General features: G+C 41.5%; 1 protein-coding gene across 9 annotated transcripts in view; it reads left to right on the forward strand.

The window, feature by feature from the left end:
* The window catches only part of MTCL1 (microtubule crosslinking factor 1), a 110,320-nt gene that overhangs the window by 75,746 nt on the left and 7,679 nt on the right, over positions 1-26,895 (forward strand). For all 9 annotated transcript variants that reach the window (XM_062632983.1, XM_062632978.1, XM_062632981.1 and 6 more), the window contains 7 exons: positions 1,611-1,841; positions 3,342-3,530; positions 9,563-9,730; positions 15,382-15,636; positions 20,264-20,569; positions 23,323-23,354; positions 24,970-26,524. In XM_062632983.1, coding sequence (XP_062488967.1) covers positions 1,611-1,841; positions 3,342-3,530; positions 9,563-9,730; positions 15,382-15,636; positions 20,264-20,569; positions 23,323-23,354; positions 24,970-26,524 — 2,736 coding nt within the window. The remainder of the gene's footprint in view (positions 1-1,610; positions 1,842-3,341; positions 3,531-9,562; positions 9,731-15,381; positions 15,637-20,263; positions 20,570-23,322; positions 23,355-24,969; positions 26,525-26,895) is intronic.

Genomic DNA, 26,895 nt, shown 5'->3' on the forward strand with positions numbered 1-26,895 from the left:
TTTTGTGGAATCAACACAGAACCTATTTGTTTCTCTTATGTAAAGACTAAGTTTAAAATAAGTGTGTGTTTTACTATTCCAATTTTAGCAATGTTTAACATTATCAAATTGATGTTTGTTAGCAGTGTACAATTTCCATTAGTGTTACTAGGAGTTGCGTGTATGGGGTTTTTTGGTCATTGTAGCTAATTTTGTTCCAAACTACTTGTAAGCTGCATTTTAAACCCATGTAAGCTAGCAACTACTGTAAATAATTCTTATTTAATCAGACTTTTTAAGGCATAGTAACATAGATGCTGAAAATTTGCATCATGCCAGAGCACACCATTTAAAGGGCAGAGAAGTCCTTAGTAAACACTCTAGTATGGACCAGTAGCCTGTGTCAAAGGCATCTGAATGTTACCATGAAAATCAAGCATATATTTCTTAGCAGTATTAATTTCAAAGGGGTCCATGCTCCTGAAGAAGAACCTCTGATGTATTCTTCATTCCTGTGTCAGTGTTGTTTGTTTCAGGGTATGTTCTTATGGTTCAAATCGTTGTGGTCATTAGTGTACTACAGCTTTCATAGATTCCATCTATGGAGCTGGTGAGCAAAGGGAGAGGCGCTTGTTCCCCAGAATGGAAAATAACAGAAACTGGCATCTGTAAGCAGTGGCTCTGTACTTATTTTCCATTTACCTTTCTGGATCAATGTGAGCCACTGGTTGAAATGGAAACACTATCTCATCCATGCAGAATATGAGATGTAGTACAGCTAACTTGTACAAGTGCTGTTGGGCACAGGTCATGGCATGGTTTGATTTTGACATATTGAGGGAGAAGTCACATTTACAGAATAATGTTTCAGGTGGCTTTGTGTTGAAACAGATGTAATCCCAAAGACTGAGCTTTTCTTGGTGCTTCTAGTACTGAAACTGAGACATGTTGAATGCCGAGCTGCAACCTTTTTCTGTCTCTTCAGTTTCTGTGTGTGTCCCTGATCTAGTCATATCAGAATGAGAAACTTTGCTGTGAGTCATTCAGATGTCTCCAAGTATGAACTGTTGAGAAGTAAGGGACCAGTAGTTACATCTGAGATGCTGGAGGTGGTTCCTTCAAAAGCATTGCCTTTCCAGAAGCAGAGGGAGACATAACCACAGAGGAGAGGATGAGTCTGTGGCTGGGGAGGGAAGAAGCATGGATAGTATCCCAGTTTGTCTGAAGGGCAGCTCTGGGCCCACCTTGTAGGAATGGCTGCAAAAGCATTTGTTAGGTGTGATATGCGCAGCGATGTGGGCTGATGGCTGTGCTGGGAACATAGTGCATGGATGCAACAAAGAGAAAAATATGAGTGGTATAAAATGTTTAAGCAATTCCAGAGGTCTCATGCATCTTTAAAGTACAAGTCCATTTACACAGCTAGCTACTTGCATATGGTTATCTAAGCAAAGCTTTTTGGCTTTCCTTGACAGTCGTAATTGTTGAGGAACTTATTGAGCCAAGCTCAATAGTTACTCACTACTGATGAAAATTAGAGATTTCAGTTTGTCTCACCCACCAAAGTAAAAGTGCTGGAAACTGCCCCAGGACACTACCCCATTGACATGGTGTCTGTCCTTCCATTAAAGCTGGAGGAGGAGCATATGCAGACCCTGCGGAGGAAGGACTTGGAAGTGCAGAGCTTGGCTTTGCAGAACAAATTGGAGGAGAAGACCTGGAGCCAGGAGAAAAGTCTGCTGCAGCAAGAACTCAGGCATTTCAAGCAGGACACCTTTCTTCTGTATGTGAAACTGAAATGGCTGCTGAAACACTGGCGGCAAGGCAAGCGAATGGAGGAGGAAGGGGAGGATACCTTAGAGGTAACTGTCTCTTACTAACATAATGAAGTTGCAAGCAGTGGGGTACTAGGATGCAGTTCTTTAAGTGTAGACTTTAAATATGATGTGACAACAGCAACTTTGTAAATACATCTAGATTTAAAGGGGATTCAAATTAAACATGAAACCGTATCTTAAGTTGGCTTGTGCTGAAGTGTATTCTGCATATGACTCCTGAATAATTTTATGAAAGAAAATAGCTATTAGCGAGCTGGTAGAGTCAAATCTCTTTAGATGGGTTGAGTTCTGTCATTTTCTCATTGTGTGCACAGTGTGTTCCTTACAAAGCCTTCAGCAATACAGATGGAGGGAAGCTCGTTTTCATGTTGGCAAGAGAATTATACAGCTTTTTGTGGGAACTTACAGTGATTCATTCTTGTTTGTTCCTCTTCTCCGTACACAAATCTCTCACCGTCAGCAGCAGCGCACCAGTAGTCATCACAGTGATTTTCCAAGTAGTGACTAAATTAAGATCAGGAATTTCGGAAGTACATAACAACCTGGAATCCCCAAGCGGACACATCTCAGCAGGAGTGTGATTGCCAGCAAACATGTGCACTGTGAAGAAAGCTGCTGCTAAACTGTGTCAAGTTGCACATCCAGAATCACCGTTTGCTTTGGAAATCTTACCTAAAAAAAAAAATGTGTTTGCCCATTCTGACACTTTATACAAAATTTTTGAGAATAATAAATCTATTTTGCAGGTTCATGCAATTCTGAAACCATTTGCTAAGGCAGCTAAGTAGTTTTTCTCAGTATTTCTGATATTTACATGCCTAGTGTTTTTCAGGGTTTGTTGCATTTGGCAGTACAAGTAACCTTTCAGGTCTGGTAAGAGTATGTGTAAGTTGAATACTCCAGTGTTTTGAATTCTTAGATGAAGGGTGGATGAACATCTTTACCTTCATCTGCTGTAGTAATATGAGTCAGAAACAAGAGATGAGTAGCTATTTAGCTTCTACTTTACTTCAACAGCACCGATTTACTTCTGTGTAAACTAGCTCATCTTCTAATATCAAAATCACTTTCATTTTTTTCCACTGTTTGGATTTTTTGAATGGTTAATTTATAATCAGTCCACTTCCAGTCATTATTGGAGTCATGCGTTTTGCTAATGCATTAGAGAGAATACAGTGATAGATTTGGATACTTCCTGATCTCCATATCTTTGTCAGTCAATAAACCAGTGGTTTGTATAGTTTTTCATTAATGCGTGATGAATTATATCCACTGTGCTACATTACACCCATCTTCTCAGCTGCATAGATGTCCTATTTTGCACATCTGCGCGGTGTTGGTTCACATACACAAGATGTAATATATCATAAAAGATCATTTCCTGTAGCCTGCAGGATAGAAGTCAATATACCCCACTGCAGGGATGCAGGGGAAGATAGTCTCTTCCCTTAGCCCTTCAATAAATTTCTGTCCCTGAGGTAAATGGCAAAATAGCGTTGATGTGTCCTATCTCTTACATTTTAGATCGAGCACCCTGAGGCTGTCCCAGGCTTCGGCGTTCAGTCTGAGCAGAAGGTGGATGACACAGAGCGAGAGGAGGAGGAAGAGGATGTTGTGTTTGCACTGACAGATTTCTCCCAGCGTCCCTCCACAGACAGCACTGATCATGGACCACAGCTGCAGACTGCAGAATTACTACAGCATCAGAAGCAGGTATTATACCATTTGTATGTCATGCCCTGGGAATGGAAACTGGATTTTCCAAGAGAATTCATTTTTTTCTGCTGCTGTGTTAAATCACCTAGAATCATACTTGTAAAAATACTTGTAGCTACACAGCAATTACAGTGGATTTCATCCATTATATTTATATTTAATCAGGAGCCACGTGATGACTGTTCTGTTGGCAGATACTATCAGTGAAAAATCCTATTTCCTCTAGTGGCTGTTTGCCCAGAAACATCTATCAGTATGTGATGGTTTGGAGAACTTACATGCTCCTCTTGCCTAAGCACATCTCTTTTATTCTACTGGCAAGCTTTTAGTGAGAAGTTCTGATTTTATTTTCCTTAAATCATTTAAAAAACTGCCACATGTATTTTATGTTTCCCTTGGAAATGATGAGAAAAGAATGCAAAATTTCCTTCCCAACACTGGGCTTGTTTTTAAGTGCCTAAAAGTAAATCATGCTAACTTCTCCCTGACATATCCTGTGCCCTGACTGTGTCTGTCAAAGCATTGCCATGTATCCTAGTTTTCTCCTTTGTGCATTTAATACCAGCAGTCTTAACAATAATAATAGCAAACACTCAAAGGGGACAGACTTAAAGCTTCCAACAGTTCTTCAGGAGCATCTTCTGATATTTTTAAAATGGAAAACATTCAGATGAGAGCATCTTGTCATGTAGTATTATTTGCAGTCATAAGTAGAATGGAACAAGAAGTCTCTGTAAAACACAAGTTCAGTGAAAAAGGACTTGAAGCTTTTTGCCTGTCTCTATCTTGGCCCTTGACTTGGGAGCCTGCTCCACAGCAAGAGCTCTCAGACGAATACATGCATTCTATGACCACAATACTTTGCTTGCAACCTACTTCTCTAGTTCAAGATGTAACTTCAGTTAGAATTTCTGTTTGAATAAAAATAGTAGAGATCTGTGATCTTTATGCTGCTTCATATTCTGCTTTAAGTTTATATAATCTTTTGCTTTCCTTTTTCATAGTGTTAGCTGACAAATCCGTTCTCTAGCTTTTATTTTCTTTGAAGTGTGCTACCAAGGTAGTATTAATTTGATCAGTTTGGCATTTGGAAAGGTTCCACCTTGCCAGTCTCCCAGACCCATCACTGTCATCCTCTCAGAAAACTCTTCTGTTTCAGAGGCTGAAGGCAGCCATGGAAGAGATGCTTCTGAGCATGTCATTTAATGGCATTCCATCTGTAGGCTGATTTAATCCAGAATAAGTAAAATAAATATAAACCAACATGTTATCTTAGTGGAGACTCTATCATGTACTAACTTTCCATAGAAATCTCTTAAAATTACCAAGAATATTCTAATAAATTATGTCCTCTTTAAAATGATGATTGCTTAGACTTTAATCTCAATTAAGATGGCAGAAATGGAAGTAGGATTACTTATAATTCATTTTTATATAAATTGCATACTGTTCTAATACAGCAGTTCCAGCTAATCTTGCTTAAACAAATGGTCCGTAGGAGCAGAGCACATCTCAGTGCCCCTCTTGATAATGAATTGTGCATGATAGCCAAATGGACTTGTCACAGTAAAATGGGTTTCATCTTTTCCAATCAGGAAAAAAGTGTAATTTCAACACTGCAAAAATGAGTGAGTTTGCTAAATATTTTTCATTTTAAGCACTATTATTTGTTTTGCCCGCTCACACTCGTCAATCTTTTAACAAGTGCTGTGTTTTTTGAGAGGTATGTAAGAAGGGTTTTCAGTGCTATAGGGCTTTGTCAGTAGTAAGAAAGGCCCATGATTATTCTCTGGCGTAGTAATAGTAAGCCCTAGTGAAGGTTAATTTTGATGCTATCATAGCTACAGGGCATCAGAAGGGTCTTCTGAAGGACTGTGACAGGGGAGTAGCCGCCTACACACCTGCGCTCTTGAGGCTCTGCCATAGCTTTGCTCTGTCTTCACACATCTTAGTATCAGTTGGCTCTGAATTTTCCATCTCGCTATGGTGGATGGCTTGGCCCTGCAAACCTCCTGCATGCAGGACCTTTGCTCATAAAGCTCACAGTCTCTGGTCCTTGCCCTAAAAACCTTCCAGACTTTCAACCATAAACATCATCTCCACTTAATTCATACATGATCCCAAAACACATCAACTAAATGAAAAATAGTGCAAGAAAACACTTCACCTGTGTTTTCCCAGCTTTAAAAGCTCTGAGAGTGTCATCAGATCCAGAGCACATCATTTGTGAAGGGTTGGATCTCAGCAGTGCTCACCTCCCACTATACCACTGACAAGTCAGGCTGTGCTGAAAAACCCTCAGGGTTTTGGGGTCTCCAAGGTTTGCATCCACCTGAGAGGGCCCTAAGTTGCTGGTTCTGCCTGACAAGCTCCAAGATGAAATGCATCAGCACTTGTATCGCATTAGGAAGGAAATCTTGCAATAGCCTAGGAGTGGCTGAGATAACTAGGTCAGAAAAAAAGAAAGGGCTTACAGTAACTTGAAGTAACCCATATTTATTTTTAACACTTAATATTAATATTTAATGGCTTGTGTTTTCAGCCTGCACTCTTGCTGCTGACTTTCTCACCCTGCTTGGAAAGTGGAATTGTTTTGACAAAAAAAATGGTAAAGCCTGAGACCTTAATCTCAACAAGAAGCCTTTAATTTTATATTATTATGATTTGAGGTACTCAACTTGATGGGAAGTATGCATCTCGCTTGCCTTTGATTTGTATGTGACTCGTGTGTGGAGGGATGAAAGCATAGCAGAGGGGAAAGGCCAGGAAAAGGTAGGTTGATGAGAGGCAGAGTAGATGGGGACTCTGAGAAGGGCCAATTCAGATTTCTCTTCATGGTGTTGTCCCTTGGCTTCTAGCTGAGGCACACTGCAGAAAGGGTCAGGCAAGGAACTGGCAAGACTCAGAAACCAAACAGGAAGTCTGATCAGGGGCAGGAGACAAGAACTGGGCTGAAAGCATAGTAGAGGAGGGCTGCCTGTAAGTCAGTGTTTCTATGTGAGAGATCAGGGAGAATAGCCTGTGGAAAAAGGAACAGCTTGTGTTCAGCTGAGTAGAAAGGTTGAGGTGCCTGTTGGATGGTGTAAGATGGTGAGTAAGAGAGTTTACACATTTGTGGTCCAGCGGAAGAAGCATTAAAAAACTATACACATGTGGAACAATGAAAAACCCCAATTAGAATTTTTTTTTGTTCATACAGTTGTTTTCAATACCTAGCTATTTGGAAAAGCCCAAAGCAATAGACCTAAATGCACTAAAGTTATTTGCATCAAGATCCAGCTTCACTTTTGAGTAGATCTGTGATTAGACAGAGGAAATGCACAGTTCTTGTTCACTGTTTAGACTCTTGACCTTGTGGTTTTAATTGACTCTCTACTAAACTGCTTGTCCTCCCAGACTGTGGCTAAATTCTTAAGTGAATTTCTCAGAGAAAAAAGAATTGTGATTAAAAGCAGAACCAAGCTTCAAACAGCTGCCCTGGTCCCAAACTTTTCTGGAGCTGGAGGTTTCCCTCTGTGGGGCTGACTCAACTTAGTAAGACTCCAAAGTCCTGGAATTTAATTGCAGTTTACTACATTAAGTTTTTATTTATAGTTAGCTGTTGTTTCCTTTATCGATAAATCCTGAGTTGTGGATACAGCAAGACTTCAAACTGCTTTTGTAATTCCCCTGTCTTAGATCAGTTGTGAATCTGTCAGATTTCTCCATGCTCTAAATTTCAGTAACTGGTAAGGTACTAAAGAGCCAGCTCCTTGTATGGGAGACTGTCCAGAGAATCACAGCCATGACCCGTTTCTTCTTCCTGTACAACATCCCTGGGAGGAAGGGGAAGACCATGACAGCCCTTATGTATCTATGGGCCGTATGCAGAAGCTGTTTGGCAGTTTTACCAGCAGGAATCTAAAGCATATCTAGAAGTAAATGTCATGTTTCAGAGCACATTGTCGCAAAAGAACTTCGTCTATTCTCCAAAAACAGTTTGGCAACACAGAAAAAATAATCTCATAGCCCTCTCCAACTTCAGACTGGAAATACAAAGTCAAGAAAAACAGACTTCTCTGCAGGAATTTAAAGTATGTAACCAAAATTGGATTTATATTGGCAAGTTAATTAAAATCCCAGCAAGCCCAGGGGGCACCTGGGGTACTTGTCTCATAACACTGACATTTATGTAATGCCTTTAGAAATAAGACATGCCCTCATCTCAGTAGACTACAAACCTGCAATGATGCTCTTTTGGCTCCAATATGTACTAGTCCATCACTTCTTTCTTTGCAAATTTAATTTTACAGGACTCTAAAGCTATCAAATATATGCATGGGAATGAGGGATGTAGCTTGCTTTAGTTTGATTTTTCTTCTGCCTCATTTCCCTCATGAAGTCTTTAGACTACTTGGCCAGAGAAGCATACCAGAAAACACAGAATGTGGCTCTTGAATGAAAGCACTTCATAGACATTTGGGGTTAGGTTTTTTAAAGAGGGTGAGGCCAGATTTTAATGTGCTCAATACGCAGCAGCTCCTGTTGTGACACTAAAGACAAACCTTCAAAAGAGCTCTTATTCTGATTACTACACAAGGGGCTTGAGATGTTTGGAGGCTTTAGCTTTAATTGGTTATCAGCACAAAAATTCATGGTGGAAACATAAAGTTCATTATGTATTGAAAAGTAAGTGATCTTGCATTCATGATGGAGAATGCTGCTGCATAGTAGGAAAATGCTAATTGGCATTAAATGTTAATGGAATTAATTCTGCTTCTGTGGGTATGTTCCTTATAAAACCCCATGTTGTACACCATCACATTTCATTAGCCCAAACAGATTATAGGCCAGCCAGCGAGCACCTACAGTCATTTTTCCACATCTAGTATGATGAATCAAATAGCTTGGAAAAAGTAGACCACGTTTGTTTACTTTTAAAGAAAAAAGGCACCATGTTGTGTCTGATTAGCCATTATGAAAGTGGGTAAGGTGGGTTCAGTGGTGCCAAAAATCTGATAAGCGTATGAAATCAGATTTGTTGCCTGCATAAAAATTTTATATGTATTGTCGTTGAAAAAAAAAGCACATGAAAATTATTTAGATTTTTGCAACTATCTGTTTATTTGACTTGTCTAGTCAAGTATGTCCCCAGGTAGTCCATTCTTGGCTCCTGGCTAGCACAAGAGCACAGCCATTTCAGTGTGACTATGACATTCTCAACCAGACGTAGATGGGGATGCACTCTTTGATCCCCTCTGGGGAGGGAAGGTGGCCTACCTGGCATTCACGCCTTTGGTATCAAACAAGGTGCTGCTGCAAAGCTGATCTGTGTGCAGCTGCCTGGACTGAGCAGAAATGTGAAGTACAGACTAGTGAGACACCTTAGCAGAGATACCCAGCTCAGAAAACTCACTTCTTTTTCCCAAAGTAATTTTATCTGACAAAACAAAAGCATTGAAAAATAATCCCTTTTCTTTATATGTATTTTACAAATATCTGACATTTAGTGCTGAGCAATAACTGTATGTATAAGATAGCCAGCTACCAAACAAACCTCAGGAATGATACTCTAGCTTTGAGTTACAGTATTAAAAAAACAAATTATTACAGATGTCCTCAGTCTAGAAAGATGCTTAGTGCCTTTTTCAGAGTGATCTTTGGCTTTCGGGGGTGCTTCAGGACTAGGGCTAACAAGAAGTAGAATCATAGAATCACAGAATCACAGAATCATAGGATCATTTAGGTTGGAAAAGACCCTTACGATCAAGTCTACCCATAAACCTAGCACTGCCAAGGCCACCCCAAAACCATGTCCCTAAGCACCATCTCTGCACATCTTTTAAACACCTCCAGGGATGATGACTCAATCACTTCCCTGGGCAGCCTGTAGACACAGAAGGCATTGCTATTCTTAGTTTTCTCATGCAAAAGTTAGCCCAGGAACTTTCTTTTCCATGCAGTAGTTGTGTAGGCATTTTTCATCTTAAAAATGAAACTGGAGGCTGCGGCCATCCAATGACAGGATTTTGTTTGCTGTGTTGCTGCAGGCAAGTGAAAGTCGGAAGCTCCTGAACGCTCTGAAGGGTTTGCTGGATGATTTCCGCTCGGAGCTGCGGGATGAGGAGCGTGAGCGCCAGGGGCTTCAGCAGCAGTACGCCCTGCACAAAGCAGCCTGGGAGGTGGAAATAACTGAACTGAAGTGTCACCTCGAGCAGGTAATGTCCTCTGTGCCTGACACCAATAAAGAATGGCTGAGATTCTTAATGAAACCGGAAATCTGTGACACCAAGAAAGGGACTACATTTATTCATTTTACCCTGGTGCCTGAAAGCCCTGCTGAAGCCTGAGAAACTTCAGTTGTCTCTTGGATTTCCGTTGTCCCATTATGAGTGCTCATGTAATAGGTACTGTGTAACATAAGTGGGGACAAAGGAACTAAACCTGTTCCTGCTGTACTTTCTCAGAAGTGTTAGCCAGTAACGTGTCAGCTGTGGCAAGGAGACATGCAGGTGTCCATATTTATTGGTATTTATAGGAGAGAAAATTGTCCTGAAGGTGCCATGCTCACAATTAGCTTGTCACTGTGCCTTTGCACGTAACTGTGGCATTTGATGCATAGGAGAGAAAGCGTGATTTAACAATACTGAAGTGATAGATCAATATGTTAATATTAAACCAGCTATTCAAAGCTACTGGTTAGTGATGGATGGTACCCCACTGAAGAGAGAGTTCTAGTTACCTGCCATGGGAGACTGTTAAAAGTAGGTGTATAAAATGTGGTGCCAGGTGCATGTACAGTGTCATGTACAGCTGTTCACAGAAGATGTACTGTTTCTGAAGCAATATGAAGACAAATCAGCAAAAAACCCCACAGGATTCATTTCCAAAGCTGATGGCATAAAACCTCTAATTCTCCACACTGAAGAGGGGAAGGGTCGGAGAATTAGTACATTCAGGTCTTGAGAAAAAGATTTATAATTGTATAGCCTCTCTGCAGAAGACAAACACAATAAAAATGTTCACTGCTAGGAGGGTGGTACATTTAGGAGATTTACTGAACGTCAGAGACTCACTCTGACGCACAGAGCTGAGATGCATGCTCTGCTTTTCCTGCCCAGGTACTGTAGGCTGCTTTCCCAGAATGAAGGAAGAAGCTTTCATTTTAGCAGTTTTCTCTCAACAGATTCATTTTCTCAGTTCAGCTGCTTGTCACTGCATGCACATTTCCAGACAACAGATCACTTGAAAAAGGAAACAACATCAATTCCCACTTTTGCTCCTCCCATAATGAAACCACAGTGACAGGTTTACCTTAAACTTGAGATAGCAACAAAGAGTGAAACTTAGAGAAAGTCTGACAAGAAACTGCCAATCTAGAGCTTGCATGCTTTCCCTTTTCGTGGGTGATAGACACCCAGGCTGACACTTTGGCTCATGTTTGGCACTAGGAAGGCACTGCCATTCCGGTTCAGAAGAAAGATTTGTACCCTTCTTTCTGGAGGCTTTATCAGGCTCTTTTCTGCCTTCAGTGCTCCACTGGTAATAATATGTAACATATCGTAATTACTGAGCCATGGGTGTTAATTTTTACAGTTTTTCAAGCAAATGAAATGAAGAAAAATGGTCAATATTTACGACAAAAAACTGTCTTCTTTAGCCAATTCCCCACAACATTTCTATTTCACAGGAAAAACAGGTCCCTAATGCAGTAGCAAAAAGATAACACATCAGTCATTGGAATGTCAATTAGGATAGGGAAAACAGTGTAAGTGTCCCACTGAGATCTGGTGTATGTGCCCACAATTACAAGGAGGTAATTAAAAAACTGAATATAAAAGTAGCATCATAATTCTGAAATAGAAATAAGATAAACATACATTTAACTCAGACTAATTATAAAGATTCAAAATATGGGGTGTTTTCACTATAGATACAATTTCAGGATCAAAATGGGAGGAGCTAGTGAACAAGGTGTAAAATATCAGCATTACATATAATCATGTTAACATCCTTTGCTATTCTGTGCCCAGCACGTGGCATAACAACAGCTTTAACTAAATAGCCAAGTCTGTCAGGTTGGTGTGGGTAGCAGGGCCTCTCATAATATTTTGTGGTTTTGGATGAAGCTGTGGGCTGTACAACGCTCACACCATACGTTTCATATAGAGCTGCCAACCTCCTGACAAGCCCACAGAAAATCAAGACTTTTTTAGTCGCCACTGTTGTCCTCACTGTTGCTGTTTTACACTTCTTTTCTGAAGCAGTAGGTCAATTAACAAGAGCATTTTCCTCAAGAGAGTCAATTCCTAATTTACAGTCACTGGCAATAGTTTTGCATTTTGATGTTTCAGTCCTCTGTGTAGGAAAGCAAGAAAAAAAAGGACAGAAAACTCTTTTGATACAAAAGCACTGTATCTCAGAGGTGACAATGTACTGCTGCTTTAGAGCATTAGCACTGCATATATCATTAAAAATAAGTCTTGGCTGACAAAAATGCATATACATCTTATTCAGTGGAAGGATCCTTAGGCATTGTCTGTAAGATAAGAAATAATGATATTGCTCCCAAGTATGGGATTGTGATAATGCTGAGCCAATAAGCATCCCTGTAATTCTCAGCCTCCAGCTGGGTAAGTGAAAAATCCCAGTATTCTGAGAACTGGGAACTGAGAAAAGTTTGGAAGAAGGAGGGAGTTTATATGAGGGGCCAAACTCTGCGTATGCTTTGAGAACTTGCATGTAAGGACATGGGCCCTCTTTAGGACTCTGACCAATTGACCAGTGGTCCACCTTTAGGATGCCCAGAAGGAATATAAGCTGCAGTGTACTTGGAGAGACATCTGGCCACCCTTAATAGTTAGCAGGTTCAGAACAGTCACATCTAGACTTCCATGCTAAGGAGCCACCTTTCCTCTATGATTGGATCTGTTTTGTCAAAACAGAGGCAGAAGGACTCCTTGCCAGGAGCATTGGCACCAAGATCTGCCTTCTGAGTCTAAAGACACTTCCTCCAACTGAAGAAGGTTTTAGGTCACAAATCACTGAACACCAGGAAATTATTCTAAAGATGCCTTGGTTTTGAAGTTATCTTCATACTTACAGACTTCCTGTATTCTTCTCAAATGGGGGAAGAGCCAGGGCACTGGTCTGGGTGAGCCCATGGTCTGGCACAAAATGACTTACTGTATTTTGGGATCTTGGGCACTGCACTCTAATGGCAGACATACATTCTTGGGATATTGATCTCCTGGAGCACTTACTTTCTCCCCACTGCCTCTCTCAGCTTTCCTGCCCTTCACAGGTTTCACTGCCCGTCTTGTTTGCTAAGGCTTGTTTGTTAAGCCTTGCTGAAAGGCTGAGAATTTGTCCCCTGGTGGTGAAGAAATCAATGGTGTAAGGGGAGAGAAGGAATGAGTCTTGCTGAGGTTCAACATTTTCCTAATATTTTTGAGAGTCAAAGAATTGGAAGAAGGAATTTGCTTTGTAGGATAATCATACAAACTGCATTTAGTGCAGCTGAACATTTGTTTGCTTTATAGGTGGCTTTTAGCATTTTCATGCTTCATACCAGCTTAACAATCTATCCCAGGCATTGGCGGGTCTTTGCAACTTAGCATGCTAGTCATAGCTACGGCTAAGGCAGCAGAATTGTAAAGTTGAGTCTGCACACTAACTTAGTTTGATTTGCCCAGACACGCCAGCAACCTCCCCTAAATGTTCCTATTGGAAGATGAGAAGTCTGTGGCGCATGAAAAGTCATTGAAAGATTACTTAAATATATCCTAAAGAAGAGGTCCTAAACAGCCTTCTTTCAGACTTAGGTGTAAGGAAACTGCACAGACTTTACTTCATTAGTCCCTTGATATTTTGGCTGATCTCAGCTCTACAGTGACATTCCTGAAATTCATTATTCTTTAGTGTCACAGCTACTTAGTTAACCCAGCAGGAACACATAAGAGTGACCCAGGGTAGGGGGTCACAGAATAGTAAAAGTAAAGCAAACAAACCTAAAAGAGTAGGTGTCAACATTGCTGACTCTGGCTGCAGCACCACCTTTGACTCCCACAGCACCATGAAATGGAGCTGGGGACTTGTGGTTCAACAGAGGAAGGATGTAGCAAGGGCCAAGAGGCAATTACCTGAAGTTAATGGTGAGTTTGGAAACTAGAAGTGATTCATATTGCTGAGCTAACATATGGGTAGTCAGCTGGGGTAGGAGAGAAGAAAAGCTTTCCAGCTTTCTGAGGAGCCACGCTGCCCAGGATGGTGTCTCCCATCATGGATCTGCAGCACAGAGCTGTCTCTCCTGGGATGTTCTGCATTTCTGCCCCACAGCACCTCCAGTCTGCCACCAAGCCGTGCAGTTGTGTGCAAGACAGACTCTCACACATGGCTGTGGGTGCCACAGATTTGCACTGCACAAATAGCAGAAGCATGAGAAAGATGGTATTGTGTCAGCTTTGTTGAATTAGAATGCTGCAGGTTTATAATTTTTGGTTGGTTGGTCAGTTGGTTGGCTGGCCATGTGAAAACTACTGGACTTTGGAAATCAGTAGTAGAGGACGCAGGTGTTTTACAATTTCCTTGTCAATGCAAGTGGCTGTAACGGGATGTTCTCTGCAGCTCAGTACAATTTTAAATGACCCAAGCAATGACCTCTCGGCCATTTATTTGGGGAGGCTGTTGCAGAGACAAGCAAACTTCACTCCTGAACCCAGTCTAAATTTCCCTTTGCTCAGAAAGTCTGGGCTTATTTTCCACACAGGGCAAGGTGAAAGTGTTGTCCTTCTCTCTTGCTGAAGGAGCATGTTTCCCAGCAGACCTTCTGCCTCTCCTTTTTGAGGACAAGTTTAACTTCAGAGGCAGAAATGAGCTTTCACTGCTTTTCACTTCAGTTTACCTGCAGAACCAGGGGACAGAGATGTATCCCATTCTGAGTCACTCACACATCTACTGAGTTGTCAACAAAAGGTCAGGCTTCAAGGTTAAATTCTTCACTTGCTTGAACTTACACAAAACCATTGAGCACTTATTTCAGTCTGACAACAGTCCAGCAGTGGCCCACTTTGGCCAGAAAGGATGTGCAATCCCTGCCCACAAAGGTTTGTTAAGGATCCAACTGAGCAAAGTCCTGCACAACCTAATCTGATCTCAGAGCCAACCCTGTTGAAATCAGGGTATTGGTCTAGAGACCTCCTGACGCCCCATCAAGCCTGCATTTTCCTGTGAATCTGTGACTTTGGGCCAGCAATTCTGATCCAATTGAGCTGACCTCTCAGCATGAAGTGAAAGAGAAGGGAGGGAAGGTACATGAGTTAACTGCTCTAGAAATCAGTTCAGACACCAGAGCCTGCAGAGATGGAGGAATGATCTTGATACATCTCCTTCTGCTGCTAACACACTTGTTGGAAGGTGTGAGGAGCTGCAGAATAAAACTGTTCCTGAGGGTAGTTCTGAGAAAAGTGTCTTCAGAAGATGAATGCATTCTCTTTAGGTTTCAAGTGCACAAAGCAGAGCAGTGGCTGAGGACTTTGTCCTGGCGATTGTCTCAGGAATGATGATGAGGCTGAAATTTACCTCTGTGTTTCCTTTATTGCTGGTACCCATATTCACGTCAGAAAGATGATAATAGATGCCTTAATAGCATGATATGGTAGAGCTTGAGAAATTACTGTGGTTTTCACCATCTTGATTTTAAAATTTTTTTCAAATTGAACATATTTGATCATTTATTGAGATCCTAAGATCTAATAATTGCCATAATTTTGCCATTATCTTTGTGGAGTTAGATCTTAAACTCATTGTCAGACACAGGCTTTTACTCCAGAAAGTTTAATGTTCTAGTAATGTTTTACTTCAATGCCAGCTGGAAGGGAAGAGTGAGAACACCTCAGGAGAAATGGGCCTCACTTCTGATGCAAAAGGAGCCTTCAAGAGGGAAAGAGAGGAGCACAAGAAGCTTCTGGCTGAGAGTCATGGTGTGGTGATGGACCTCCGCTGGCAAATCCAACACAATGAGAAGAACTGGAACAGGGAAAAGGTGGAGCTCCTGGACAGGCTTGATAGAGACCGGAGAGAATGGGAACGTCAAAAGAAGGAGCTGCTTAGGCGGATAGAGCAGGTAAGGAGTCATCTTGGGGTGAGGAATTGCTGGCTCCAAGCACATGGCACTGTACCTTTACTACACTCAGGCCAAGGTCAAAAGACTATATTAAGAAGCAGCACAGGAAAGATTTTGGTTCCTTGGCTACATCAGTGTTTCTCATGCTAGAAAACAATTTACATACACAAGGGAGTAAAAAGGAAATGCTCATAATCCCTGTAAAAGACCACTTACGAGAAATCAACTCCAGGTTAAAGCCCATTTCCTGCCTCATTTCAATTACCCCAGACAGGCATGGTCGCATTGATTTATTCTGTTTGAAAGCTTTTATGCATCTCTCTGTGCTAAAACACTCAATTCCATGTTCAGGGTTATTCAAGGTTTGATGTACAGCTTCCTGCCAAAAAAGTCTGTCCATTTGTGGATTAGCCACCAAAGATGCAGCTGCTGTAACTATTCAGTCTCAACTGAATTCTTTTTCTCTAGCAAAGGAACCCAGGGGTTAACATGAAGGCCGGACTGATCACAAGTAAATAGCTATCAATGCTAAATATTCAGAAAACACATCTGACCTTAGTTACATGAATGCTGTGCGCACCTTTGCTATCATTTGCAAATCTGATAACTGCATACCTGTCCCCTTGGTTTTTGTGCTTATTCAACATTCATCTGCTCAGCACTAGAGACAAATTATACCTAATAGAAATACTATCTGGAAGCCATACAAAAAATAAAGAGTTTAATGAGGGAGAGCTAATACATCATTTCTGACTGAACATTGTTCAGCTCTGAGTCATGCATTCCAGGAAAAGTAAGAAAAACAACTGAAATCGTGGGTCCTCCATTAACTGAATACTTCCTGTCCCTAGGACCTCAGAAGTGGAATGGCACCAGATTTGTGCATGCTCTCTAGGGAGCCCTACACTTGGATAAAGCACGAAGTAGTTTCACAGGTTAAATTGATGAAAGCTCAGCGTAACTTCATGACCAGTTTTTTAAAAGGGTTCATTATCTGTGTCTCATGTTCCCATGCCTAGGCTGCTACAAGAAGCTGAAGAAAAGACACAAGGCTGTAAACATTATGAGTGCAAGACTTACCCTCGGTTTAAGCTATGGCTGTTAAACCCACAAAGAAGCACTCAGGAAAATCCTGTACTCTACAGATATTTCTAAAATCACTGCTGAAAGTGTAGGTCTGAATGGGCAGTGACCAATGTGAAGGTTTTTTAGATGAAGAAAGGCGATTTTGATCTTCTAGATTTAAAAATATCAATAAGCAATATGCTGGATCTTTTAATCTCCCATTTATCTGAGGGGGTTCATGTATACTTTATGCAGCTTTTTGAGCTACCCCTTTGTCCTGGGTTCAGCAGTAGCAGTCATTTTTCCCCTTCTTGGTAGCTGGTGCAGTGCAGTGTTTTGACTTTCAGCTCGGGAACAGAGCTGATAACAAGAATGTTTTGGTTTGGCCAAGGACTTTGTGAGCCTCATGCTCTGCCAGGGAGGAGGGGGAGCCAGGAGGAAGCAGAGACAGGACACCTGACCCAAACTGACCAAAGAGGTAATACCACAGCACGTCATGCCCCGGATGTTACTGGGTGTTAGCCGGTAGGGGTGGGTGACTGCAGGGTTGGAGGTGGTATCGGTCAGAGCTTGGTCGGGCTGGGGGGGCGAGTCGGTCGGCTGGTGGTGAGATGATGTATTCTCTTCCCTTGTTATTTCCTTTATCATCGTTATCATTGGTGGTAGCAGTAGTGATTTGTGTTATACCTTAGTTACTAGACTGTTCTTATCTCAACCTGTGGGAGTTGCATTCTTTTCGATTCTCCTCTCCGTCCCTCCGAGAGCAGGGGGAGGGCAAGAAAAGGGGGGGAAGTGAGCGAACGAATTACCTGACTGGGTTTAAACCACGACACCCTTATAATGCAGCCCGATAGTATGTCTCCAAAGATAAAACAACCAACACTAATGAGCTAGAAAGGCTTGTAGCAGAGCCCTTCATGCATGTTATTTGGTTTCCAGGGTTAAGTGGCAGAAGGTGCCTAGTTCTCCACAGCTTGACCGGGCTGGTTTCAAACTGTTGAGTTTCAGTGCATTCCTCATGCACAATGGAAATTAAATAACTCTCAGAAAATATCACAATATATGAAGACTGTGGACACAACTTTTCCTCCAGACAGTCACTGGTACCTCTTTGGATGTTAATGCTGCTGTTCCTATGAACCGTGTTTTTTATGTTACCTCTTCAGTGTACCCTCAATAGCTTGAGGGACTTAACCTGGTTAAAGATTGTTTTTTTCTCTTCCCTGGGAATGGGGCACATTGAAGGAAGCAACACAGAAATCCCTGTTAATGTTACCTAGTCTTTAATCCTCTTTAAAGCTGACATAATGTCTCAGTGTCATCTTGGGAGAGCCTACAAAATAACTCTTAACTAGTCTAGTCCTGGAGCTGATTTCTTTTGTTACTATTCTGAAATCTCTAGGCTTCAACTATATATTTACTGTACAACAGAGTTGTACACAGAATTAGCAATAGATAGGGGAAATGAAAAATACTACATCAAGCTAATTTCAGAGGACTAGATGATCAGAAGTAGCATTTGAAAGCTTGGCTACCTGCCTGCAAAACTTCATAACTCCATCTTTGCTTATAATCGAACATTTCCCTGTGTGACAGGAACCTTCCAAATATTTGCAGGCTTTTAGTTGAATATCCTCTCAGATTGCAGTTATGCCCTGCTTTATATGGAAACAATTAGTGTATCTCTGAAGTCCTTCTCCCCTGGGTTTTTCTGTGTGTATTCCATGTATGGCAATACATAAAGGATGAGGAGACTACACCAGTGTGTATGTTTGAAAAACAGAATCGAAGAGATAGCAGAAGCATGTGCCAAATTTCATACTAATGCTTTATGCCTGTCTGCTTTCACACAGCCCCTGAATAATACATGTATGATAAGAGGAAAGCTCACACCAATGTATAAAGTATATAAAATACTTTACTATTTTACCCTGGATGGTTATGGGAATACTGCCCGGATATAAAAACATGATGGCCTACTTTTTTCAGAGCTCAAAGTTGTGGGTTTTTTTCTTTTTAATACATTGTCACTTTGTTTTCTCTTAGAGAATCTCCCTCCACTGTGCTCCTAAAGCTAATTCTGCACAGAGTGCTCTTGCAAATATTTAAACCTGCAAAATCACCTGCATGAAAAGTTGTGTGCTTAAAGGCATAAACACATGGACTCAGAATCATTATCACTCTTAAATGTATTTTCCTCTTCAATTCTCTTGTCAGCTGTCTGAAATTCAGAGAATGAGCTAGTATCTGTACTGTTTTCTCATAAAGGTTTCCAGATCCTTATCCTTATAGAATCTCTGAATATCTGGAGGGGCTTGCAATTAGAACTGTAAAAAGAAAACATGGGATGACCATGCTTTGATTCTTGCCCATATGCTGGGGAATGGACCACAGGATCTCTTGAGCTGTACTTTCCAGCCTCTACCTATACAGGACACCTTAAATTAGCTCCTTTTAATAAAACTGTTTCAGATTTTGTATATCATCAGCAAAGCACTGAAGATGCATTCACCTGTTTGTAGACCTGAATCAAGCAAAAATCTCACTGATTTCAGCCTAAGGGCAAATTTAATCATTTGGGACCTAAAATGTTACGACCTACATTAGTCAATACAACGTATATTTATTTTCTCAAACACATGCAACAAGATTAAAATAATGTTTTGTAGATTCTCAGTCTCCAGGGTCTTAGGGAATGAGTTGCATTTGCAGATTATTCTCATTAATTTTAGAATGCTGCTCCAGCAAAACATCACAGTTACTTATCAGATTCCTGCTGTCATTCATCTATCTTGTATTTACAATTAAAGGAGAAGTTGACTACATAATCTAATTTTCAGATTGGCAATTTCACTAGTGGTTCACCTTCTCTTCACACAGCTTTTGCAAAGTGTGGATTTAATAGCTTTGATGGCCCTTCTATAAATATGCATTTATTTTAAACATGCTTTGCATGCCTAATTCATTCTTTTGAGAGTGCTGTTCTGTACAAGTAGTCAGCTTTCCAGACATGCATTAGGATTAGACCATTTATTATAAAAAGCCTTTGTCTTCTGTTAAGTGGAATTTTCCACTTCTGGAAACAAGTGATATACATAAAAGTGCAACTTTTGTATTGCTGACAAGAAGAAAAATTTATTTGTTTTGATGAGACTCCAAGTTATTTACCCTCCTTGAGCTTCTACTTTGTAGTGCTTTAGGATCTCATATGAAGATTGCTTTTAAATAACAATCAATGTTGATTCAGAATACAAACAGATGCATTGCTTTGTGTATATGTACACAGTGTGTATATATGTATACATATATGTGTAAACAAGCAAAATTATACATATACACATTTAATCACGCAAAATCCCATGAGTAATAACATCAAAGTCCTAGAGACATCCCTCTTTGCAGAAGGACCAGTACATCAAAGCCAGCATCCTTGGATCCAGGTGGTGATCTCGTGGTGCCTCCCCAGGGCACGTGTGCCTCGCTCCTGGGGAAGGATGAGTTCTGCAGAATGCCATGCACTACCTAAGTAATTGCTGTTCTTTTCAATTTGTCTTGTCTCCAGCTTCAGAAAGAAGTGAGCCCGAGAAGAGGAGGTGGTTTTCTGTGTGACCAGAAGGAGAGTAACCTTCGTCCATTTACAACCCAGGGGAACCTTCACGTGCCTCGAACAATGGGGTCAAGATCCTACTCTGATTCAGATGCCATTCAGTTTGAGGATCGGTCTCTGTCTAAGCTGAAGGAGAGCGATAGGTGCAGTGCCACGGAAAACCTGTTTTTGGAATCGCTGTCTCTTGATTCTCCCGATGCATCTGATGAGCCCCGGCTTCGGCAGCTGGAGCGAGAGAAATTCTTGACCGGATTAACGGAAGTATGCGCTCTTCTACCTTTTATCAAGCCAGTGTGTTCTCTCTTATGTCAGAATTGGTACAGCATCCCTGCTGTAGGAAGTGAGATGCTGTGTCACAGGCAGTGCTTACAGTTACCCATTAGTGAATTTGGAATGGACAAGGTTCCTTGTTATGAGCTGATTGGACCAGTGTCAATCACCTGTAAAACTAGGAGTCAGCCTAGAGGTCCCAAAGATTACCTCACCTTCTGGCCATACGTACTATGCATAACTAAATTTGGCATAACATACTGGTTTAGAAGGTCTTAAATCTCTTCCAGATACACCTATACGAAGAAACATAGGCTGTATTTTGTTAGTAAAGCAGTAAGTGCTGTAGAGAGGCACTTCTGGTTGTTCTGTTGTGGTTGCCTTCTAAATAGATTAGCATGAGTAAGTGAGATGAGACGTTAAATAAATAAAGTTATTCTTCATCAGCAAAGTACCTACCCTGAGATCGCACCAGAATGCTGTAAAGATGTAAAATACAGCGCTAAGTGATGCCATTGGGACATAGTGAATGTAGTCTGTGCCCTGCTGAAATCTGCGCCACCACAGGCTTGCTTTCACTGGTTTTCAGGTCTTCAGAGTTTTGTTTATATTGTTCCTGAATAAAACCCAGGGTCCCCACCTCCATACACTGGCACAAAGTAACCTGTGAACTGGCATATGATATTAGTGGCACTGAGAGTGTTCACACTAATCACAACTGTACACTCTGATGGTTCCTGTGAAATTTAGAACATATTACAACTTAAAAACACTAATATTTCACTTATTTTCTATTGTTCCTTGAATGCTAGCAGCTGTTACAGAATGAGAAGCACTTGGAGACTGACAGGAGTTAAAGTTAGCAAGAAGGCAGCAGGTTGCTTGATGCAGGTTTTGAGTATTTTCTTTTTGCCTGAAAATTCAGATTGGTGCACGTGGGTTACACATTCAGCTTGTGCTCTGAGCTTGTGAATGGAGGTATTGAGTGTACTCATTATAGCGAGAAGAGATGTACCTGTGTGTTCTGGCTTAAAAATTTGACCAGTCTGGAAAAGAGTTTGTCAACAAGTCAGATTTCAAGCTTCCTGCCCAATCAGGTTCACTGGTGTGCCTTAACCTGGGAAAATTTGATGCAAGCATTTCTTTGAGGTGTATAACATTGTTACTCTGCTAAAGGTTTGTGAAACCAAGTTTTCTTGAGAGGAAGAAGAGGAAAAAGATTAAGAGAAGCAAGAAACGTGACCACCCTTCTTACATTTTAAGTAGCTGTAGGTTGCTGGGTGTTCCAGTTAGATTTTCCTCCCTCAGTGCCAAAAACGTACAGATAGCAGTGTGGGATCCTATATTCCTTATTTCTTAGCTCTTATTTCATACATGTCCAGTGCTCAGTGAAGACTGTTGGTACCAGTGTCAGGGATATATGTTTTGTATTTAACTTTGATTGCTGTTTTCTTCCCTTCAAATTCAGTCCGATATTTAAGAAGGGAGATCTCTCTCCCCCTTTCTGTTTTTGAGATGTTACTGCCATTAACAAAAGTGTTGGCAGCAAATTTTGGTCGTTGGTGATATTTGCATAGCTTCATTCCTTCAAAGCATGCTTTAGTGAAACCTCGGCAAAGTCATTTTCCCTCAGAGGGTTTGCTCAAGCAAGACTGATTGGAGTTTAATGAATAGCTTAACTGAGGATACACAGGGGCAACAGCAGCCTTCTGACTGTTCCTCTCCGCAGTATTTTTTTCGTGGTAGTAACTGCAGTAGAAGCAATCCAGCCTTCAGCCTGATTCTCCATTCAGTCAGATCAGATTTACTCTGCAGTAACTCCACTGAAGCCACCAGCATTATTCCAGACTTACACCAGAGTGAATACAAGGGGTATTGATTTACTGCTATTTTTACCCATGACTGAATAAATACCATGAAAGTGTCTGCTGAGTTAAGCAGTGTGATTTTGAACAGTCACAATTTGAAATACATTTGTGTGTATTTGATAATGTTCCTGATTTCATGAGTACTAACACTCTTTTTTTTTCCTGATCATAGTTTGTATGCCCTATAGTTTATTAGAAACATAAGCAAACAGTTAAATGATAACTGTAGAGCAATTGCTTCACAAGTATGTATTAAAAAAAGAAACAGCTCATTATGGGAATTGTCACAGGGAAATAATTGCCATAAAAATATCTTAATGTTGTTAGCAAGCTGTAGGTATTCCCCCATGAAACAAGTAAGTCTTCCGCACATTTAATGTAGCTAGCTTAATGAGTTTTGACTGGTGCCATTTGTTAGTTCCTAGAGAATATATAATGAAATCTTATGTCAAAGGACCCTGGTTTATCTCTTACTTCAGCACAGTCTCTGGCATAAAGCAGATTACCTTCGGAGAACAAATTCAGTCACAAATATATGGTCCAAGCCAATATATTGTACATGGAGAAAAAAGCCATTTGCAGCTTACCTCCATTTGTGATTGCACAGGACTAGAACAGTTCAAGGCTGTTGTAGATTTGGGATACAGGTTTTCCTGTGCAGTCTGTGGTTGCGATGGGATTGTCCATTCCTGTGTACATAGGGGAAAATACTCCCACTGGCAATTTAAGATTCCTTATCAGAAGGAAAATCAGGCACTTTTTAGAGACAAACATACCTGGTACAACTAATGGGAAATGAATGGCAAAATACCCACAAGCTGATGCCACCAACAGGTTCAGAAATAACTTGTCCTGTCTGTTTCTGGTTTTCTTCAGGAGGAAGAAACACACAAAGGAAATCTTCAAAGGTGAGTAAAACTTGCAGGGAAAAACCCAGCAAATGCTCAGCTCCCAGAGCTATAGCTCTCTGGTGCCCAAACCACAGATCTGGGGCACAGCCATGCCACTTCCTAAGTAGCCTATGATCCAGATTAATAGATTTACCCAGGGATTAAGTTGTCTCAATATGCTTCTACTCTGATTAATTTGGACCACATTCAGTTGTGTAGCACAATGATCAAACTGTATGAAAGTGCATAAAGCTGCAGCTTACACTGAAGGCTAAACCTACCTTAGCAAGTACTGTGAGGGTGGCGAGGCACTGGTACAAACTGCCCAAGGAAGTGGTGAATGCTGTATCTATCTCTGGCAGTGTTCAAGGCCAGGTTGGATGAAGTCTTGGGTAACGCTGGGTTTAGTGTGTGGTGTCCCTGTCCATGGCAGGGGGGTTGAAACTGGGTGATCTTAAGGTCCTTTCCAACCTGAACTATGATTCTGTGATTCTGTGAAATAGTTCAGACCTGCAGTCATCAATACATAGAGGAATACAGTTAGTGCTGAGGACTTGACATACCCCTGCATGTCAGGGATATTTTGGTTTGGACTAGTTCTGGTATCATCCCACCATCCCATCTGGCCTAATACCCACCTAAGCCTAGTGCATTACTTGTGCTTCCCAGCTCACTTTCATCTCAAAGGAGCCCAGCCCATTCTCTCTGAATTACCTTCTGATGCAAACCAGAGCATCTGAACAGGAGATCCACTTCAAAACCGCATTCCTGGTCTCACCTAAGTCCTTAACGTTGATGTACCCTGACTGCAGCTGGTGCTCTTGATTAAAAACTCAGCGTTATTTTACTGTATCCTGTGGATCACTGATATTTTAAAACCACTGCTTGCTGAAACCTCACCCAGCTTGAGTTACCTCATTGAGCTGAATCTCATAACTACACTTACTTGCACTTTTAAGTAGTCTCATTCAGAAAGATGCCTTTTTGTTATTTTTGCTTAAAACAAAGCAGTAGGACAGCTCAGCTGAATGCTTGTGATTTGTACAAACTAGCAAAATGCAGGAAAGCCAAAAATCCAGGGTTATCACAGCAATTCCCTTTGGTTGAATTTTAGCACAAGCGCAGCTCACCAAACCAGTTCAATGTAACAGCATCTAGGCTGCATGTCCCACATCGCTACGCACCAGCTATGCAGCCTGGGCAACCTCAGGAATGGGGCTGGATTTGCTGATTTCCCAGCAAGTCAGAAAAACTCCACGCTTGCTTTGAAAAGCATTCCTCATACTGTCACAAATGCTCATTTTCTGTGAATGATGTATTTCTGAAATCCTGCTCCCATATTTCTACTGCTGCCATATTTCAGGCATTTGCCAAGCAGTAATCCATGAGGAAGCAGTAAATTAAGACCTATTAATAACCCATTTGGTACTCTTAATGACACATCAGGAATGCTTGAATTTCACAGCTATTTTAAGGGTAATAAAAGGGAACTTTAGTGAAAGAGACAGCTAATGTGGTTGTTATTATAAGCAGATAGTGTAAGTTGGGTTTTCTGGGTTAGTTTACTGCTGAAAATATATCACTCTGTGAGTTTCCAAGCCTACGAGTGACACTCTTGTGTTCTCCTCTCCAGGGCGATGTCCGTTTCTTCCATGTCAGAATTTCAGCGCCTGATGGATATTTCTCCGTTCCTCCCAGACAAAAACTTGCCTTCATCCAGCAGCAAAGATGACCTAACCCCTCCCTTGTCTCCTGATGATTTGAAATACATCGAGGAGTTCAACAAAAACTGGGATTACAGTAACACTAGGAACCATGGTGGGGCCAGCGAGAAGCCTGCAGATGGCTGGGCAGAAAGGACAGAAATTGGGAAAGCTGGGGGCGATCCTGCTTCAGATTCTTTCCAGGCATCATCATGGTACCTCACCACCAGTGTCACTATGACGACTAACACCATGACCAGCCCGGAGCACTGCCAGAAGCAGCCAACAAGGAGTCACGGTGTAACTGAAAAAATGGGAGTTCGGGTCTTTCACAGCCCACCGGTTGTCCGTAGGTTTGATAACTCAGTGATAACTGGCAGTGAAGGGAAAAACCAGGCTGAGCCAGACTTCCTGTTTTCTGTGACCAAAGCTATGGGGAATGTAGCTGAGACAAAAGGTGCTTCCTCAGATATGTTTGGAAGATGGTCTTGTGACCTGGCCAAACATCATAAGGATTTTCTGGAGAGTGGTCTTCATCCCATTGAACATCCTATTTGCACTACTGTGGGCTTTGCCTCACCCTTGCACAACTTGGAGATGTCCAAAAATATGAGTGATGACATGAAGGAGGTCGCTTTCTCTGTCCGAAATGCAATACGCTCTAATTCAACAGAGCCTCAGTTTAAGGACACTGCGTGTCAAACCAACGGTATGAGAACGACAGGGACGCAGACCACCCAGACCATCAGTGTTGGCTTGCAGACAGAAACACTGCGCAGTATCACCAGCAGTCCACACAAGTGTCTGACACCAAAGGGGGGGTCCACACCTGTCTCTTCACCATCCAGAAGCCTAAGAAGCAGGCAAGTGACCCCCGTCATTGAAAAGGTCCAGGCTAAGTTTGAACGCACATGCTGCTCTCCCAAATATGGCTCTCCAAAGCTGCAAAGAAAAATCCTTCCCAAATCAGACCAGCCAAATAACCGGACTTTGCCTGGCACACCTCAGAAAGGATTCAGTGAGTCCGCTTGGGCTAGATCAACTACTACAAGGGAGAGTCCTGTCCACACCACTATCAACGATGGCCTCTCCAGTTTGTTCAACATTATTGACCATAGCCCCATCTTTCATGAGACCTTCCAAAAATGCCCCAGGTCTAGCAGCCGGTCCAGGTCAGCAGAACCCAGACCGGAACTGGGCCCAGTGCAGGAGCCATGTACAAATGCCCGTGGCAGATCACCCAGTCCTCTCCGGCTGGGGACAGAGACGCAAAAGGAAGAAGGGACTGAGGTGACAAGTATCAGACAGGACTTATCTGCTCCTCCAGGGTACACACTTACAGAAAATGCTGCCAGGATCTTGAATAAGAAACTTTTGGAGCATGCCTTAAAGGAAGAGAGAAGGCTACCTTCACACAGCCCACCAAATCTTAGCAATGACAACAGCACAGGAGAAATTGTCAAAGTAGATCCAGGGTCCATAGAGGTAATGAGTTTGTTTGTTTTTCCTCCTATAGCTAAATGCACTCTTCTTTGAACAAATGCACGATGAGGTCTCTTGCAGTCCTAGTAAGTATTTACAATGAATATCCTAGTCCTGTTGTGGTACCACCAGCGAGTTCCAGTCATGAAACTATCGGATTAGTCACTGAAGAACTCATTAAAGAATTGAGTTTCTATCTTGACAGCTTATCGGGCTTGAAAGCATCAGAAGAGCTTTATCCTTTATAGGATAAAGATGACTTTACAGGATAGAAATGGTTCTCCCCTGAATGACTGGGTTAAGGGGTTTCTGTCATACCACATGGTAACAGATGCTGTAGGGACTCCAGGTTTGAGTAAGTTTCTCTTTTATGG

Source organism: Pezoporus occidentalis, unplaced genomic scaffold (assembly GCF_034315485.1).
Source record: "Pezoporus occidentalis ecotype Australia unplaced genomic scaffold, CSIRO_AGI_Poc_V1 ctg4, whole genome shotgun sequence".
NCBI lineage: Eukaryota > Metazoa > Chordata > Aves > Psittaciformes > Psittacidae > Pezoporus > Pezoporus occidentalis.